The 18,877-nt window shown below is 43.4% G+C and overlaps 1 protein-coding gene across 14 annotated transcripts in view; it reads left to right on the forward strand.

Annotated features, from left to right (window-relative positions):
• DISP3 (dispatched RND transporter family member 3) overlaps positions 1 to 18,877 on the forward strand; it is a 149,377-nt gene that overhangs the window by 42,217 nt on the left and 88,283 nt on the right. For 12 of the 14 annotated variants that reach the window (XR_012631985.1, XR_012631986.1, XR_012631987.1 and 9 more), the window contains one exon: positions 1,915 to 2,022. Coding sequence is in view for 8 of the 14 variants with exons in the window: in XM_074892525.1 (XP_074748626.1) it covers positions 1,915 to 2,022 (108 nt within the window). In the remaining 6 variants the exon portion in view is untranslated. Of the gene's footprint in view, positions 1 to 1,914; positions 2,023 to 18,572; positions 18,706 to 18,877 lie in introns of those variants that run through there. The other 2 variants (XR_012631991.1, XM_074892537.1) reach the window with 2 other exon arrangements.

Consider the following 18,877-nt stretch of genomic DNA (forward strand, 5'->3'; position numbering starts at 1 on the left):
GCAGCAGGCTTTCCCTCTAGCCAGAGCAGCACCCAATTGCAGTCCCTGCTTCTTTAAGTAAACCCGTGTTTTAATTCCCAGGACAAATCTCTCTCACTCCCCATTTCCCAGCTGAACAGCTGACATGTTCTATGCAGCTTGTTATACAAGAAAGAAGCATGATTCTGGGGAATGTCTAATGGAGTTCCTCTCCTCCAGCCTAACCCCACTGTTCAGTCAATAATAAAGCAGAATAAGACTTAATAGCTGCTTTCCTTATCACCAGACAGCAATGTGAGCACCTGATCTTTGCAGACTCCCCTGCTTTCAGGGGAAAGGCTCTTCTGCCCAGATGCCTTTGCTGGGTACTCAGCAATGAGTAATTCTATGGGGATGAACAGAGAGAACTGAGCCCTCCACTGCCCCTGGTCTTCTCTCCTTTCCTGAAGGCTTATGCTGATGTCCCTCTTCCTAACGCTCCCACTGGGAAGCACTAAATGCCAAATCCGTAAAAGTGTAGTTGGTTGCTCTGAGGGATGATTCATCATTCCAGTTTGGTGGCAGCATATTTATCCCCCCACCAGCCCACCCGGCAAGAGAAAAGAGATAAATTGCTGTCATCTCTTTTTATGGAACATATAATCAGGTGGTAACATGGAGAGTCGCCTTGGCTCAAAGTCATTCAGGATGAATTATTCATTCACTTGAAATGTCTTCAAAAGAAAGGGAAATTGTCTCCCTGATACAATATCTCTTCCTGGCATTGCTGCAGTTGGGCATTGCTTGAAGAGTCCTGTTCTGATGCATCAGTATGGACAGTTCCCCACCAGGGTCCCAGGGCCTTCTGCAGCTCTCCAATGGCTGACAGCACTTCTGCACTGCTCCCAAGGGAAGAAGACGAATCACCCTGCTCAAGCTTTGGGAACAGGCTCAAATGTTTCTCAGCATCCTCCTGAGGGCTTGTCAAGGGGGCTTTGAGTGCACCTAGGCCTTTCTGGGCTGGATCTTTGCACATGGGAGAATTTTAATTCCTCACTGGGGTCCTCACTGAAGGCTTCTCACTTTCATTCCTCTAGGAAGATTTGTCCCATGAAGGTTGTCCCCTCCACAAAGAAAACCCCCTCACAGTGAGTTCGAGAAGGCCATGGTTCTCAGAGAAAAAAGACTGAGGTGACCTCTTCTGAAAGAGATTCAGAAGCAATCATCTAACCACAACCATACCTCTATCCTGCAGGAGCAGGGAATTCAGCTTTTTAGAGATTGCCTTCTTGCTACTTCCTAGTCTGTATATGAGGACAAGCAATAGTTTCCGATACCTTAAATTCTAATGTCCTTGTTTTGGATTCCTTTGGAACTGACTGAAGCTTTAACTGTTTGGTGGGTTTTTTTTCCTAAATCATCTTATATAGTAAAAGGTTTCCTGAAGAAGGAAAAGTTTATATAATAGTCCTGTAAGAACATCTAGCAGCTTGGAAGCATGTCTGAGGCTGCTGAGTCACTGGAGTGGAATTAGACATCTCCCATGGAACAGGCTTTCTACTGAGGTTTACTTGTCTTGCCAAAAATTTCACCCGAGACTCTTTCTCAGTATTTTTACCCACTGGAAAATGGCCTTTAATTAAACTTTCCTGAAAACTGTCGGTAATTGACAAATATGGACTTTTCATGATTCTGTAGTATTCTCTATCTGGTTATTTGGAATCAGCTTTTTATATTTACCTAAACAGACCCTTTCAGGTTAAAACATGTTTTTGTTTGTCTGTGCATTGAGAAATATTGATCATGATTCTGTGAAAAGCTTTGAAAGCACTGAAAATCAACTCTTCCATTTCCCGTCTCAGCTAACAAGGAAGAAGAAAAATGCTCCTGATGCAGAGAAAAATCCTCTGTATCCATATTCTCCATGTAACCAATTTGATGTTCATCTTTTTCCAGAGGAATAATATTGGGAAGAAGAAGTTGCTGAGAAAGAGAAAGATTCTGTACGCATGTCACTGGAGAAGGATGTGGAAAAGAACCTCCGTATATTCCAGTGGCTTTCAGGTAGGAGATACAATACATAGCTCATGTGTTTCTGGGTGGTTTGTTTTGTGCTGTGCCATGCAGAAAATATCAGTTGATTCCTTACTGCATCCTAATCTGTCTGTGCAAAAACATTAGAAACATCCTAATAACACCTAGAGCCACCCTTGCCTATCTGCCTTTCAAATCTGCCTCCTTGAGGCTTCTCTTACTGTGTTCATTAATATACACACACAAAATTATGACATAAGAGACTGTCAGAATTCAGAACTATGAGTGTCTGTCCATGCAATAACAATACTGGCAGGATATCTGAAGGGTCCTTGGCATAGTCAACTGACATGTTTAGTTCTGAGCAGTAAACTATTTAAACTTGGATCCATCAGGAAAACTTGGAAAGGTCTCCAGTCTTTCTTGATGCTCTCTTTGGTCATTGTCAGAAAGCCATAATTGCTTGCTGTATTTTATGTCACCTGTCAAAACAGTTGCAAGTGGTGTTTGTTAGCACAGAGAGTTTAATGAGGAGTACTTTCTGTTGCATGATCTCAGTGTGCGTGAGGTAAATAAATCCTCTGCTGTGAGGGAATGATATGTTTTATTCCTGGTTTATGAGTGGGGAAATTAAGGCAAGAAAAGCTACACAAGATACATGTGAGAAATCTGTGTACAGTCCCCTGACATCATCAATGCTAAAATTATCCTTCCCTCTCCACATTCTGAAGATCAAGAAATCAGTTATTGATGAAAACTCTTTGATTTAATGGCCATTTCTTCTCTATCGCTCTTCTGGGGAGGGAATCTTTTTTATTTGCTTTCCACTCATTTATCCTCACTTTAAATCCAATAACAGAAAAGAATTAAACTAATTTTTGCTAAGATCAAGGATGTGTATCTGAACTCCACTCTGTCCTGCAGAACTAGGGCAGCTCCCCTTTACCATACAGGTAATTCAATTTACAAGGAGTTTGTAAGATAATGGTGAATGAAGCATGAGCTTGTTATGTCCATGAAGGAATTAGTTCTCAAAAGAACACTGCTGAAAGAAGGAGGAAAGGAAAAATGAGCAAAACAAAATGAGAAAGATTATAAACACATTAAGCTGGGTTTCCCTACTTCAGTGTTTGGAGTTCTCTCTGCTATAAGTTGTATTGATTAAGAAATTTATTGGAGCTACCTGCTGCTATCAATTACTTTCCACTTATTGCTTTCTTTACCTGCTGGGCAGTCAATAGTCTGACAGAACTGAAGCCCCAAGTCTTCTTAACCTAGAGCACTAGAGAGCTGGAAAACAGAGGAAACTAATTTCCGCTACTGCTGTTTCCCACTGGAAAGGGAAATGACCCACATTGCTCATATGGGCAGGCTTTTTCTGGTGTCTGGAATTGGGATGGGAGAATTGGGATGGGAGAAGTCCATGAGCCTGTGGAATATAAGAAATCCTACAAAATGCTGTGGACTTATTTGGCAGGCAGTTCTCAGCACGTAGTCCCATGGTGGAGCTGCCAGTCCTGTCCTGTGCAGTGTGTCTGAAGCTGGATACTGCCTCCAGAGCCTCACACTGCAGAGCAGACAAAGGCATAGTCAGGTAATGAAATAATGATGTGAAAGGGATGGGATGGAAGATTCTTAGGACAACATAATCCTCTGTTTTTTCCACCCAATGCTGCAGTGACTCTGGTAAATTAGGGGGAATCTGACCTAACCCTGTTCATTTTATGGTAAAAAAGAGGGGAAAACAATAGAGCCACAAGACCATGAATGTCAGCAGTCCTTCTGCTGTTCTGGAGTCTCTTTGTAACTCCCTTTTATACCCTGCAATGATTTCTTTGTAGCCTGTAATTCTTGATAGTTCAGGCTCTCTGACAGTGAAGGAAACGATTGGCTGTTTTTGCTGATTCTTTATATAGATCTCTATATAAAAAAGATAAAAATTAAAGCACGTCTAGCTCTTTTCCGAATTCAGACTTCCAGAATCAGAGCAGCCCACAGGATTTTCTTGGCAATAATCCAATAAAATAAATGGAAATGAACATCCAAGTTGTTGAAAAGGCTTTGAAAATCTCAGCCTAAGTCCTTAAAAGTCCATTTACTTTCTCACTGCTGTGACTTCAGGTCAGCTTGGGCTCTTGACTTCACTAACTGCTTTAAAACTACCTTGAATTTCTCATCTCTTTTATCCTATGGGATTTTTCTTTCCTTGCCTTTCTTCTCTGACCCTTCATAAATCCTTTTTTTCCCCTTCTTGCACAAAACCAGCCAGACGGAGATGCAGGGCAGGGGCAATGTGAGGGCGTGCCTGGTTCAGAACTATGTCCCTGGCATGCCCTGGAGCCAGATCACCTCAAGCTGTTGTCAGTTCTTGCATGCTAAGCAAAATTGGGCTGGATGACAGATGCTGAAAGAAACCTAGATTTTATAGAAAACAGTGTTGGGAACCTCTTGGCTTTGTCTGCACAAGACCCTTAAATGTGACACAGATTGGTTAGTCCTAATGTTGCCATGTGGTGTGGGGAATCAGTTGAGGAACTGTTTTTCTCAAATGTTGCCCATTTCCAAGGTATTTACTGTGAAATTAGCACTATTTCATCCTCGTTTTTCAGCCCTGGAGATCCTAGGGGAACAACATGCCACAAGATATTTTGTTGTGTTCAGAAGTCAATTCCAGTCTTTCATAGTTGCAGGGAAAGCTTGAATGTTTGACCCAGGTGTGACCTAAATACTCAGAAGCCAGAAAGCAAAAAAGAGCACTTATTTGTAAAAGTATCCTGTTTCATAAACCAATCTGATGAATTATAAAGTGTCTCACTTAGATTTGAATTCAAGAGACTTAAAGAAGTTCTAAAAAATGCAGGCTGCCAGTACCCCTCTTGCCCATCTGTATCTAGTGATCTTGGGTGCCCAGACACTGATACCATAAAGAGGCAAGGAGAGCTGAGTACTTTCTAGAAATAAATCCCTTGAAGTAATTTTTCAGTAGGATCCTGAATTGTTAGTCATGTTTGAAAAATCAAGCTTTACGCTGACTGTACAAGTGCTAGTGCCAGTGGGATTTTGGAGGATGCCGTGTGGGCTAATACAAACTGAGCTGGAAAATGTAACATCCTTTGTGCCTAAGACTGAAGCAGTGCCCTAGCAGGCATCTGGAGCACGCTGTTAGCAGCGCTTTGCAACTGCGTTTTTGACCTGGAAGACCAGACATCTCAGGGCATTTTTACTTTTAGGGCACTGTTTTTAATTTCTTGTGTTGTGACCATAGTTCAATATGGTGCAAAGGCACTGGCAGCCCATCTGAAGTCTTCCCCTATACTTTCAGCTAGATACATGGGTCTTTACCTTTGTCCTGGTCTTTTGTACCAAGGGCTCTTGTGCTGTTTTCTATTGAAGAGATGACTGCATTTTATTTACATGGACAAAAAGAGACTTTTAAATGTAAAAAGCTGAACATGACTATATATTGCAGAGAGATATTTTTTAGGATGTTAAAAAAAGGCAGTCTTATTCTGGTGTGGCAGGAATTTGTTTTCACTTGTTATGTATGAACTCGTTAATTTGATAGTGTGTATACAAGTGCTATCTTTCTATTTAAAATTGTAACAAATTCACCCCCAGACATCTCACAGTTACTGCTCAGATTCACATCTTTGCATCTTGAAAAGTCATTGTGACATAGGTGATTGAACTCAGATCTGCCTGGTACAAAATTAATCACTCTTCATACGTGAGCTAAAGGAGTTTGCTGAGGTCCTTTATGAGCAAGACACAGGTACGGGCTGCGACTCAGATTAGCATCTCTGATCTGCCCGTCCGAGGGCAGTGAAACGCTCGTGCGGAAGAATACACTGGCACATGCCCGTGTCTTCTGCCGGTTCATTTGCCTAGGGTGTATATCTCTCAACTGCCACATTACAATTGTAATGCCTGTAACAGGTACTGAAATGACAATCATGAGCCATATTCCTTTGGCCTTCTCCATATTCTGTTTGGATTCACTCCTCTGCCAATTTAGCCAGGCAGCCAGAAAGTAAATAAATGCTCCCCACCTGGCAGGTGCAGAAAGGTTAGATTTGCATAAAGTGGCCAGTGTAAATTTCTCCTGTTTGTTGTCACCTCTTCTCTCCAACTGGGAATTCCAAGGCAGAGATAAATGTCAGCTGGAAATAGCACTTCGGTGTCAGCAGTTAATCTCTTCCTGCATTTCCCTGTAGCCACTTTGTGCTGCTCTTTACCACATGGATCAGACAATCACCTCTCGTGTGAGCCTCTCATTACTGGGCTCTTCTGTTATTGCTTTGCTTACAGTCTTGACTTTCCTTTTATGTTTTCTGTTTGTAAATTAAATTCTTTTCAACTGGTAAGTCACTCTGCTGAAGTGGTTGTGTGAAACAGCCTGTTACCAGTTTCATTCCCTGAACGTTCAGTGTGTCTCTACCCCTCTGTTCCCGAGCCTAGAAGGATTAAGAATCACATAGATTCTCTTTTATGTGTTCATCATATAGCAAGCAGATTATATGAGGCGCTATAAGTCCCCAGGCTAAGAATTCAGTTCTGCAAAGCCCTAAGCTGTTCCTGAGCTCACTGACTGCTGCTTGCTTGCCGATGTTACTGAGAGTCCAAGAGAGTCAATTGGAGTTCTGCATCTTGGGCACTAAAATCTCAGCAGTGCTCCTCTGTAAGTGCCTGTCTCTTGCTCAGGAACTGTTGGCTAATGGGGATGCCACTGCTGAAAAGAAGGAGAATGAGAGCCTCATGAGTGGGTCCAGTTCTTCAGGTCTTTGATTTGGACACTCATTCAAGGGCCTGCTGCTGGTGCACCATGTTACATGTTATGCTATAATGGTTGAAAAGACTTCACTCGATGAGAGCAGGGACTCCCTGCTCCTGCTTCCCCACTTACTCTGCTTTTAACTCTCTCTGGCTATTAGTGCCACTTAGGAGGCAGAGGACTCTTTAATCACCCTTTTCTCCAGTACCATCTCTCTCCGATTTTTTTTTCAGGTTTCCCTTGCTTATTCTGCCTGTTCTGGGTGATCTGTTCCAGCTCTGGTTATTTTTTTTTTCTTCATCTTCTTCTCCTTTCTCTTTTTCTTTCACACATACACAAACACACCTTCAGCCATTAGTCTACAGTAAAGCTCACAGCTCTGTGTTGTAGCTCAACTCAGATCAATCTTTGTCCTTGTGTTTTGAATGGTAACCTCCATTTTGTTTGTACCAAACAAAGAGACATATAAGTGTTCTTTGATTTAGCCTGAATCAGAGACAGCTGCTCTTCTCACTGGTTCCAATGCGATTTAACCTAGCCTGTGACAACGAGGTCCATATTGCCATCTCCCTTCTGCTTTGCCCATGTGCCAGAGTGATCCTGTTTTCCAAGCAGCCACCTGCCCCCTGTTTTTCCAGCTGCCTCCATCTGTTCTCAGTAGAGTCCACAGTTCCTTAAGAGCTGTTTCCTGGCTGGTCTAAACCAGACTCATCCGTACCCTTGGAATAAATTGTACGATTGCTTTGGCATTTCTCCAAGAACAGTTTGGCCCCTTTATGTTGGACTGTGGTGGAGGATGGTTTTCTGCTCTGTCTCCCCTTCTGTAATGTGTTCAAAATGTGCTGTTTCAGACGGCCTCTCCAATCCTGCTATTGCTGCCTTCAATGAGAGGGAGGAGGTGAAAGAAATAGATCCGTAATTTGGTTCTAAATCACTTCCCCAACAAAGCCAGTGCTGAAGGTCACTTGTAATGAAGCTGTCATATGGGTAGGGCCTCACAATCAGGGAGAAAAAGAGGAAAAGGAAAATGAGGCTGAAGATGAGTTCATGGTAATCTTGAAGCAATTTCATGGAGATGCAGGTGCTTGGATTGGAGTCTGGGAAGCTAACAGGAAGGTCACAAGAGAGAAACTGCTTGTGGGGAGTTTCTCTGTTGTGGTAGGAAAGACTGCATAGTCCTTGAGGGGTGTTTAGCCCTAACTGCATGAAAACTTATTAGCAGAGTCCCATGCTCCAAGATCTTCAGGGGAAGGAAATTATGAGATTAAACCATTGTGACCCTGCCTGCATGCCTCCAAAGTGACTAGGCATAGATTCACATCCTCTCAGAATTGCAGGAGGGTTTGCATGAAGGTTTGCAGCTCTTGTTTGGAAACCCCAAGAGTGGTAGTGTGGAAAAAAGAAGTCCTGATTTGCAGGAAAAGGAGGAAATTGCATTTCTTAATCAAAAGCATTTATAAATTGTTGAAAATACCTTTTTTTTTTTTTTTTGCATTTAAAATTCATGCTTTCAAACCAGAAATTAATCTACAAAAAAAAGTAAGTATGTCTTTTAAAGGTTGACATAAAATGAGTTGGTTTAAAATGATTGCAAAAATATCCATTAATTGACTCAACTTGAATTTTTTTAGACAGGGAGTTTAGGTTCAGGAAGATTTTTGTGGTATTTGATTTTCCATCTGGTTTCAGGATGGAAATTATTGTTTGTCAAGATTGGCGTTCTCTGGCTTCCATCTCAGGCTAGCACTGTGTCTGGGTGTGGGCTGCCGAGGGCTTTGGTGTGCTGTATGAATCCACTCCCTCTGCTGCAGTTCAGCTCAGACCAAAAGTCTTTTTTGGCACAAAAAACTGTACCCAAAGCTTGGGAGCTCAATTTACCCACCCAACAGCAGACTCAGGACATTGAGAAAAATGCTGTGTGCACAGGCCTGAGACTTACATGTGAATCCTGAGCACTCTCCTTAGCGCTGCTTTTTCCCAGCTCAGTGTCTCTGTTCTCATCTGCTGAAGTCTCATCCTGGATCCCAGTGAAACAAATTGTTCATTGATGCAGCTTTTGATTAAAATTCTTGCCTCTTTTCTAGAATTATTTTCCCTGGAATTTCCCAGAAAAGCACTGCAGCAGAGAGGAGTGGGGGTGAGGGAAGGAAGAACAAGCAAAGTTCCCCCCTGATACACAACCTTGAGAGCTACAGAGATGTTCAAGAGAGTGGGATGGGATGATCTTGCCTTTATGGTGACCCTGTAGGGTGCATCATAATAGCTCTTCATTGAAATCCATGGGAGGGGGTGTGAAATTTAGTGTGAAAATATTTCCTGCTGGTGTCCCTGGATCTAACTCCTTCCCTTCCTCCTTCTCACCCACCATCACATATTTCTTGTGATCTCTGTGGAACTCAGATCCCCAGCCCAAAGAGAGCATTATTTTAACTTGACACTTAGCCCCCAGGACTCAGGGTGATATTTATACTGGCAATGGTGGGAAGAGGAAAAGAAATAGTGCACTTGCTGGGTTTTACGGTGCCTGTCATGTTTATCATCATTGAAGTTCACTGGAAAAAGACTTCAGGAAAGACAAGCAGGAAGTAAATCTCTTTCTTCTCTGGGGAGGCTGTTTGGATTGTGAGAGATTTCCATGGCTAGATTCAGAAGGAACTTTACAAACTGCTAGGCAGGGGAATTTTATATCATAAACCATGGATTTCAGGGGGTATCCTCAACAAATAGTGGTGTATCTCTTGGGTGCAGTGCCTTTTGGGGAGGGCTTTGGGCCACTGATGATGAAAAGTCATCAGTCATCCTTTACAGCAGTGTTTGACAGTTGCTTAACTGTGGTGTAAGAAATTGCATGAGAAACCAGGCGTGTTGAACTAGACTTTTAAGTGTCTTTCAGGGCTTCTGGAATGAAGCCTAGAAGGAAAGGTCTTGAGGGTGTTTTGTCATGGGCTTTTGTTGGGGGAAGGTCTCAAGTGTCTGTGCTTTGGACATCACAAAGCAGCCATCCTTGGAGAGCTTATTATCACAACTCCTTGAACAACTGGCCACTCCCAGAGGGCCCACGTGTACGATAAGGTAATGAAGAACTGTTCAGTCTCAGACTAGAGCTCTTCTACATCACACCCCCTGCCTCTTTGTACAGCTCTGGAAGTGGGGCCTTTGTTTGGCTAATGAAGCTGTCTGGAGCTTTGAAAGCCCAAGCATGCTCCTAGTGCTCATTGCCTGGCTGCTACAGCAGAAGCCTCCACCAGTAGCAGCCTTACTTAAATACCTGTTATTTCATAAGAACTAAAAGGATCGATGTAACTGGGAAAGGAAGGTTGGAGATGGAAAGTCATTTCGTGGGGAAAACAGTGCAGGTAAATAGACTTGACAAAACTTTTTGATAAGTGACTACACCTTTGAAGGGAACATGAGTATAGTGTCTGTACCCCGAGTAGTACCACATATGCATATATAGACACAATGACAGGCACACATGCATGTTTGTTTTTGAACACGTGCTAATGTATATGCAGTATATACAGCTGATATGCAATATCATGAACTTGTGCATGTAAAGAAATATTCTTGGTCATAACACTGCATAATGCTGCCCATGTGTGTGTGAGTTGTGATGTGCACACATGACAGAAGCTTGGAAATGTCAGATAAATAGTTAATAACTCTCATGCTCTGTTCACATTTTCTGCAGTTACAAAATACGCTGTAGCCAAATACGTTGTTTTGTTTGATGGAATTTTCCATCAGCACCCCTCTGTCCTAGTGTTTGGTTTTACTTTAGTTATTTATTTGCATGCCACACCTGTGACAATGCCTTTGTCAACATCCAAAGGAAGCCTATGAATGCGGTGGAAAAATAAACAAGCCACCAAGGTCTAATTTACCCACGTTCAGATAATCAGATCTCCCAAAAGCGTACTTTTGAGTGGCGTCACCTGGTGTTGCCCTGTGGCATAGCAGTGAGAATGGATCTCTTCCAATATTTTTTTAAAAATCTGAAATTTTCCTGCAGAGTTTTTGTACTAGAAAATCGTGTCCTTGGTTGCAGGCTCATCTGTTAGACAATGCACCTTGACGTCATACATCCTGAGCCAAGCTGTGGTCCATCGTTTCCTGCTAGAACACATAATTGGGCTGGGGAGCAAAGAGCCATTGTGGGATACAAAACCAACTCTCCATGGGACTCTTTACAAAGATTTTTCACAGCGGGAGCTGGCCACATTCCCCTGAGCTGCACAGATGCTTGAAAAGGAGGCTTGAATTTCCATGGCAACAGGCTGCATTCTGCTGACTCTGGTAGTCTGTCACTCTCCGGATATGTCTGTCACCCCTGGTGCTCTGAGTTTCAAGGCCAACAATGTGTGATGGACAAAGATTGAAGTGGGGTTGTGCAAGGGGTCAGACATCCTGGTCAAGGGAATGTACTGCAAACACACCGAGGGAGAGGCACTGTGAAGTTAAGATGATACAGGCAAATCCTCTGGTCCGGCTCAGACATCAGTTACAATAGGATCTTACTAGTTGAGCCATTGTCTGGTTACTAGGAAGCTCAAAGGCATCATGTCACAATATGATTGTGTCCTTGTCTGGCTTCCTTTCATCTGAAGAGTTCAGTTTTTTTATATATGTCAGATCACTAAGTCTCACAGTGTTTCTGTGAAGCAGTCACAGTGGGGAAACTGAGGCAGCCCTAGGAAGTAGCTAGATGTACAGAAAATGCTAGTGCCAGAGCTAGGAGCAGGATCAAGAAGTTCTCATTTCCTCTGTTTCCCCACCTCACTGTGAGGAGTTATCACCTCTCATGGAACTTGTGAAGTAGGAGGATATTCCTGGTTATTTCTTGAATCGCTTCTAAGAAGAAATAACATTTAACATGCACATACTCAAAATAGTATGTAAAAATGTTATAGTGAAATAGAGGACAGTGGCTATGGACAAATCTGAGGGAAGGGAATTTTATGCTAAGAGGTAAGGGTGGGATGGTGGTGTGCTTTAACCCCAGCCAGCAACTAAGTACCATGCAGCTGCTTGTTTGAGTAAAACTCATGGGTTGAGATAAGAACAGTTTAATAATTGAAATAAAAAATATAATAGTAATAATAATAGTAACGAAGAGGAAGGTAACAAGAAGAGAGTGAAATAAAACACAAGAAAGACAAGTGAGGCACAGTGCAATTGCTCACCCCCTGCTGACTGATGCTCAGCCAGTCCCTGAGCAGCGATCCACCCCTCCTGGCCAACTCCCCCCCAGTTTATATACTAGGCATGACATCATATGGTACAGAATATTCCTTTGTCCAGTTAGGGTCAGCAGTCCTGGCTGTGACCCCTCCCAGCTTCTTGTGCCCCTCCAGCTTTCTCGCTGGGAGGTCATGAGAAGCTGAAAAATCCTTGACTTTAGTATAAACACTACTTAGCAACAACTGAAAACATCAGTGTGTTATCAACATTATTCTCTAAATCCAAAACACAGCACTGTACCAGCTACTAGGAAGAAAATTAACTCTATCCTAGCCAAAACCAGGACAGATGGGCTGAGGAGTTTTCTATTTCTGGGTGGGATTGAAGCAGAGAAGGGCAAGGTACATTAATGGTGGTGTGAGGCTGAGTGCAAACTCAGAGGAATAGGAAAGGCCTTGTCTGTCTTGAGTTTATCCTGAGTTCAGTGCAAGCTCAAGAGCTGGCACAAATTTTGTTTCCCATGACCCATGTATTTCCCATGAGTTGCAGGAAAAATATGGGTTACAGTTTACAAGAGTGTTTACCGAAAGGGCTGTGCGTTACTGGAGCCAGAATATTGGGCCTGGGGGAGAGGGCAGAGAGGATGGTAAAGGAGATTGCTGTGATGATCTCTGAGATCTTTGCCAAGCTGCCTGGAAATGTCTTCTTTTAGACATGTATATGAGGATTCTCGATTTCTGTTGTCACAGGAAGCCACTCCAGCACAGAGGCACTACACCTGGCAAGCTGGGCTGAGAGGAGGAGCTGAGGGAGGGGGATGATGTGGTGTCCTCTTCCATCATGTGGGAACGTATTGGTGTGGCTGTGCTGCAAAATGGAGAGGGCTGACAAGCAGAGCACTAGCCTCAACTAGCTACACTAAGGGAAAAAAACATATCTTGGCCCCCTGTGGACACCACTCATACTGTGAAAGAGATATCCAATGAATACATCACTTCCGTGTGCAAATGGGAGAGGAGTGGGATGGAAAGAGCTGTGTCCCCTTTGAGAATTGGGTTATCCTTAGGGAACTGGCATGCAGGGGAGGCTGAGCATCTGTGGGGTGGCAGGCAACATTTGCCTCCACTAAGCAAGTGTGTTTATCTCTAAAGCTCTCAGCAATGTTTATGGCTGAGGAAGGGTGTAAATCTCATTGAATTCAAGTCCTTGGTGGATAATTATTCCCTCCTTCTTCCGCCCCAACTCCCCATGCCCTCCTGCCCCGGATATGAGACACTGTTCACAGACTATAAATGGATGCAGTGCTATGCTTAATGTGGAGAGACACCTTCTGATCAGGTGAGGCACAGAGTGGGAGGTGAGGCACAGGGTGGGAGGCAGCTCGCCAATTCCTGCTTCTTCTCACATGTACTCAGTCCCTGAGCCTCCTATCGCGCTCATCTGTGGGAAGCTTATTTCTTCCATTTCCCCTTAAAATGACTTGTAGCCTATAAAGCCTGGAGCAGGGCAGCTGCGTGCTCAGAATCCTAAGGTGCTGTCCCTAAAGGAGAAGGTGGCGGGGTGCAGGGAGGGAAGCCGTGCCACTCTAATTCCACATCAGGACTCTAGTTTGGCTCTTGCGGCTTATGAGGCTATGAAAGCCTCTCACTTAATTACAGCCATAGCAATCAATCTTTCTTCCTGTTCATTATGCTTCCAGCCAGGGTTAGCAGTATTTTTATTCTTGAAGCCTCAAGAGAATTTTCAGCTCATAAGGAATCACAGCAAGCCATAGTGACTGGTACGGGTTGTGGCTGTAGGACTGTATTCCTGCCCCATGACTGGAGGAAAAGTGCAGGGCAGTAAAGCTCGGGACATCTGGCACTGCGAGATTTGATTCTGTTTTGCACGATGAAGGTCCATTGAATGGGCCCTGTGCCTAGAGAGGCATACAGGGCTTTGCATTAACTGGACATGACCAGCTGAGTTGCTAGAGCCCTTGCACAGTGGCAGTTAGTTGTTCCAAGGCATTATGACTGGGCTGGTGTAACATATCAAGTCATTACGGCATTATCTCTTCATTACATGCAAAGTGCTGTTGGAGCTCAGGGAGAAGAACAGGGACAAAGATGGAGAGGAGGGAAGCGGCTCATTAGCTGCCCAGAGGAATCAAGGTGAACATCTCTTTTTCTCAGGCAGAGGCTCTGTCATCACCTGCAAAGGACAAGTCTATTAGAAATGAGGGCTTGGCTCAAGGACAGGTGAGTGTATCAGTGTGTACATGTGCTAATACACAAGGAGAGCATGTCACCTACATACACCCCTACCCCTGCACCAACTAATGCACGTACAGTGCACATCTTGGATACTCCCATAATGCAAGAACAAGCATCTTCCATCACTGTCTACTCAAACTTAGAAACACATGTACCAAAGCATGCTCTTGCATCTACAAACATGTTCATCTGTTTTATAGGGACTGCTTACAACCATGGCCAGCACATCTAACAATCTCACAAGTGCTTACCCTCCTACCAGAGAGCATGCACAGCAACTGCACCAAGCCTGCTCCTTATGGACAGGGAGTTGTGTCTCCCCCATATTCATTCCTCTGTGCTCACACTGTGCACACCAGTGCATTCTGTTCTTTCAGCTGTGAAATCTGCTCGTACACAGATGCATTCACCACCACAAGTATGTTCTTGCTTTTCCCTTCCTTCCAATTTTCCTTTATCCTGCTTTCCATGAGTTCTGCTGGCATGCACTGGTGCTCCCGCGGGTTTCCCCACAATCTGCCCTGTCAGAACCAGCAGGAGCTCTTGCAGCAAATGCGAGGACTGGCAGAATGAGCTGGCACCATGGCTGGGTGAGCTTTCTGGTGTAAGGCACCCTGTCATGGGAGCCAGGAAGCACTGCAGTTTGCATGTTATTCTGGATGAAGCGTGGGAAACAAACTCCCGGTGGTCTCTTAGCTCACCCACCAGCTGCTGGACTTTGTCTGCAGTGACTTTGCAGCACTGCTTATCCCTGCTTCTGTCCCTCTTCAGACATGGATCAGGAGGCCATTAACTTGTTTACTCCATGCTAGCCCCAGCCTCACAGACTTCTTGCTGGACAATATATCAACAGAAAGCATTTGGCAAGATTTATGGGGCTGTTGCTGCCAACTGTGGACTGTGGAAAGTAAAAAATGTCCTTTCTGAGGCAATAAAATATAAAACGGGACCCAATTTCTCTCCAGGGTAGGAATCATTATGTTTGACAATGCTGTAAAACACATGGTGCTACAGCACGGGTGTGAGAGCCAGAGTAAACGCTGCCTTCGGAAACCTCATTCATTGCAAAGCTGGGATGTGTGATTCATTGCAAAACAAGACAGGAAGGGTCTCGGGTGGAGATAGTCTCCCTTCAGTTTTTCTCTTCTCTGAAAGAACCGGAAATCCCTCTACAAGCTTTGCACAGCTTTTCAGAAACTGATTTTAAATTCATTCCGTTAAATGGGAGCGAGTACTCTGGGTATATACAGCAAGACTGGTTTGCTCCTTTATTAAATCAGTTTACCCTAATTGGCTCACAGAATGATTAAACTGATGAAGTTATATGAAGGAGTTTTCACTAGTTACACTGTACCAATTAGAAATCAGGCCTGATAGACCTGAATCCTCTTTGTGCCAGAGATCCTGGGCTTTGTACAAAGGCTTTGTACAAAGACTTTGTCTAGGGGAGAAAATGAGTAACAGCTCTCAGCTGATTAATTTCCACTTGTGCTTCTGCCTGTTTATCCTTCATTTTGTCTATACAGATTATTGTGCTGGTCTGTATATACTGTGCATCTCTGGCAATGTTACTGGAGTGAAATGCTAGCTACAACATTTTGATTTAAGTTACACTATGCTAGGGAAGACCTATATTTCTAAAATCTATCTGAGGCAAGGGAAAGAGGAGGTGTAATGTCAGGCAGGAATAGAAAATGAAGAAGAGATGAGAAAGATGTAGCTGTAGGGCTCAGTTGTTCCCCTGAGTGTGGATGGGAAAGAGATGTTCATGCCAGAAATATAGTGCAAACTGTATTGTCTCATCCCCTATGCACTGTGCTCTGCAGAGCATGTGTGCTCAGCAAAGTTGTGTCAGCCTGGTGGGAGAAGCATCTTCTCTGGGTCCTTTTAACTTCATGTCAACATTTCCAATTCTTAATAAAATCAGATTGCCTCAGGACTGAAAACTTGTGATGTTCAGTTCTAGGAGGGCAATAATGAAAAGAAAGCCCTTTGAAAGGAAGAAAAAATGTACTGAGCAAGTCTGAGATTTCTGTCCTTTTCTCTAGGCTGACTTCTGGAAATACACCCTGTTCTTGCTTTGTGAGCACTAACCACTGGCCCCGCGGTAGTAGTGGTGTCCCAACAGTCTCATGTTTGGCTGAGATTGATGCTGGATGTCCCTTTGTAGACAGACAATTATGTTATAAAGGAGGCTGGAGAAAATGTAAGGTGGACCTGTCCTTCATTCTTACGTATCTCAGGAAATTCAGTGTAAAAACAAGAGGCAGTGAGATCACCTTAAGCCATGACAGCAGGGGTTTTTGGCTTACCAAGAGCATACCTTGTACTGGCAGGAGACAGAGTTCTCCAATAAGTGGTTACTTTGACTGCATTTGTGGATGCAGGCGTTTACCTGAGTTGGGGCACTGTAGTCACTGACAGCTCCCAGTAGCACAGTAATAAAATTGTGAACAAATGCTGTTCTGGATTAATAGCTTTGGTTACCACTACTAGCAGGCCAAGATTCCTTTGATCCGTGGCAGGGCACATTATTGTTAGCTTTTTCTTTCTCCGGTGGGTTCCTTCTTTGAGGAATAAGTTTCTTTTCTGAAATATTCTTAGATTCTGCTTATCTGGTGTCAAATGCTTTGTATCCAGCTAGGGTGTAATTTACTCCAGTATTGAATATACCATATAGCCTGTAGTATGTGTTCCATTATATCCTAATAAATCTCTAGAATATGGACTATATGGGTTAAATTTTGACATGGTCACAAGCTAATGCCAGACTATTTGGAAGAGATAACCGCTCCTTTGGTATCTCAAATGCTGAACTGTTTGGGAATTCTGATCCATGTGGTGATGAACTGCATCTCCCTGCGACAGCCTTCTCTTGCTTCTCCACAGCTCCTTCCACAATGTCTTTTGTACATCACAGCACTTTGGTAAACACGCAAAAAGCCCAGTCCCCACTGACTCTAAAACACTGTAACATTCTCACACAGCAACTGTTGCAGTGTTGGTAAGTGTATTACGTAAGGCACTCTTAATGTCAGGCAAAGGTGGTGGTGTGATTATGATGTGTGAAAGACAAGCAAAGAATGCTTAAAAACAAAGGGAAAAGAGGTGAAAAAAACACATTGAGGGCAACAGTTTCTTGTTTGGACAAAAACTGGTTTTAGTGAAGAACCCCTTTTTTATTTCCCCTGGTTCTCCTTATCATCTTCCAACACTGTATCTCCCTCCTTATATCAGGAACCTGCTCTGGGGTTTATTCTTTAACTATGCAAGCTTGTCATGTCTGTGTTTAATGAAGTTTAATTATCTTCTGAGATCCAATGAATAATTATAAATCTCTTCAAGATGCAATCACAAGCACTTCATGGTTCATTAACAGTGGAAAATCAATTGTAATTCACGTAATCCCTCTCTCCTGACCAGCCATACGCTTGTCCCCGCTGTGCACCTTGTTGTTCCTCCCTCATTTCTACACTGGGGAATACGTTAATCTATTTTCCTATGAAACAAGTTAGGGTAAGGGCAAAGAATTGGAGAATGCAGGAAGTGGGAAATGGGAGCCTAGACAGCGAGGTTAGGTAAACCTACACGTGAACAATGTCTCATGCTTCATGCTGTGGGTGCTTTGGAGCCGTCATGAGCTTCAGATTGCCAGCTTCCTCAGTTTGGAGACACCTCCAAGAGTGCAGTGCTCTCCCGTTGGGAATTACCTTTGGCTGGATACATCTTGTCTTCCTCTTGATCTGGTCTTCAATCTTAAGTTACAATTTTCCCTGTTGAAAATCTCCTGAGACCTGTGAGCCTTTGCGCTATTTGAAAAGTAAGGATTTAAAGTTTATTTTTGTTGGGACTGAAAAAGGTGGAGGTGTCAGCCCTGGCGCAGGAAGCTATTCAGAGCTATCTTTAACTTTCTAAACGGCAGGCAGCGTGTGAATCCAGCTGCACAATGATCCTGGAGTGACCTTTCTAATTGAAACTCTTTAACCTTTCTGCACAATTATAGCTACAAAATTTTACTGAATGCAGAAAAGATGGTTGTTTTTTAATTTTTTTATAAAGGTTAAAAGATTGAAAAATAAAAGAGAAAGTGAGATAGAGAAAGGGGGATGGAAATTAATGCAGTTGAGTTGCAGTTTCCAGCAGCCCCAGGAGAGCTCTGCAATGAAGATGACATTTCCATACAATTGACATTTCCCTGCTGGAGCAGTCCTCTGATTTGCAGCTGCTTGTGTGTGAAGACCATAATGAAGAGGATCATTTAGTTTCTCATATTCATCAAATGGGATTTAATTTTCCCCTATCCCCACATACCCCACATCTCCTTTCCAGAACTGGCACAAGCTGTAACTCTGCCTTTCCTTCACCTTTTGTAGGGGTGACCTTTGCCAGACCTCCTGCTTTTTCAGCTCTCTGTGGAGTCTTGAAGAAGTGAGAACTCGCTTTTTACTGGAAAGATGGATGGGATGGGAACAATGGCTCTCATGATTTCAACTTTCAGTTTTGGAAGTGAGTTTCTGTGTATTTTTCCATTTATTTGTATGTTTGCATGTTTGTGGGTGTGTGTGCACCTCTCTTCTTGGCAAAAGTTGCTGTATGGCACTACAAGGACTCCTCGCAGAACATAGCTTTGTGGCTTTCAGGGTCTGCATGCTCATACATAGGCTTCCAGCATCTTACA

The sequence above is a fragment of the Strix uralensis genome, chromosome 23 (genome assembly GCF_047716275.1).
Source record: "Strix uralensis isolate ZFMK-TIS-50842 chromosome 23, bStrUra1, whole genome shotgun sequence".
NCBI lineage: Eukaryota > Metazoa > Chordata > Aves > Strigiformes > Strigidae > Strix > Strix uralensis.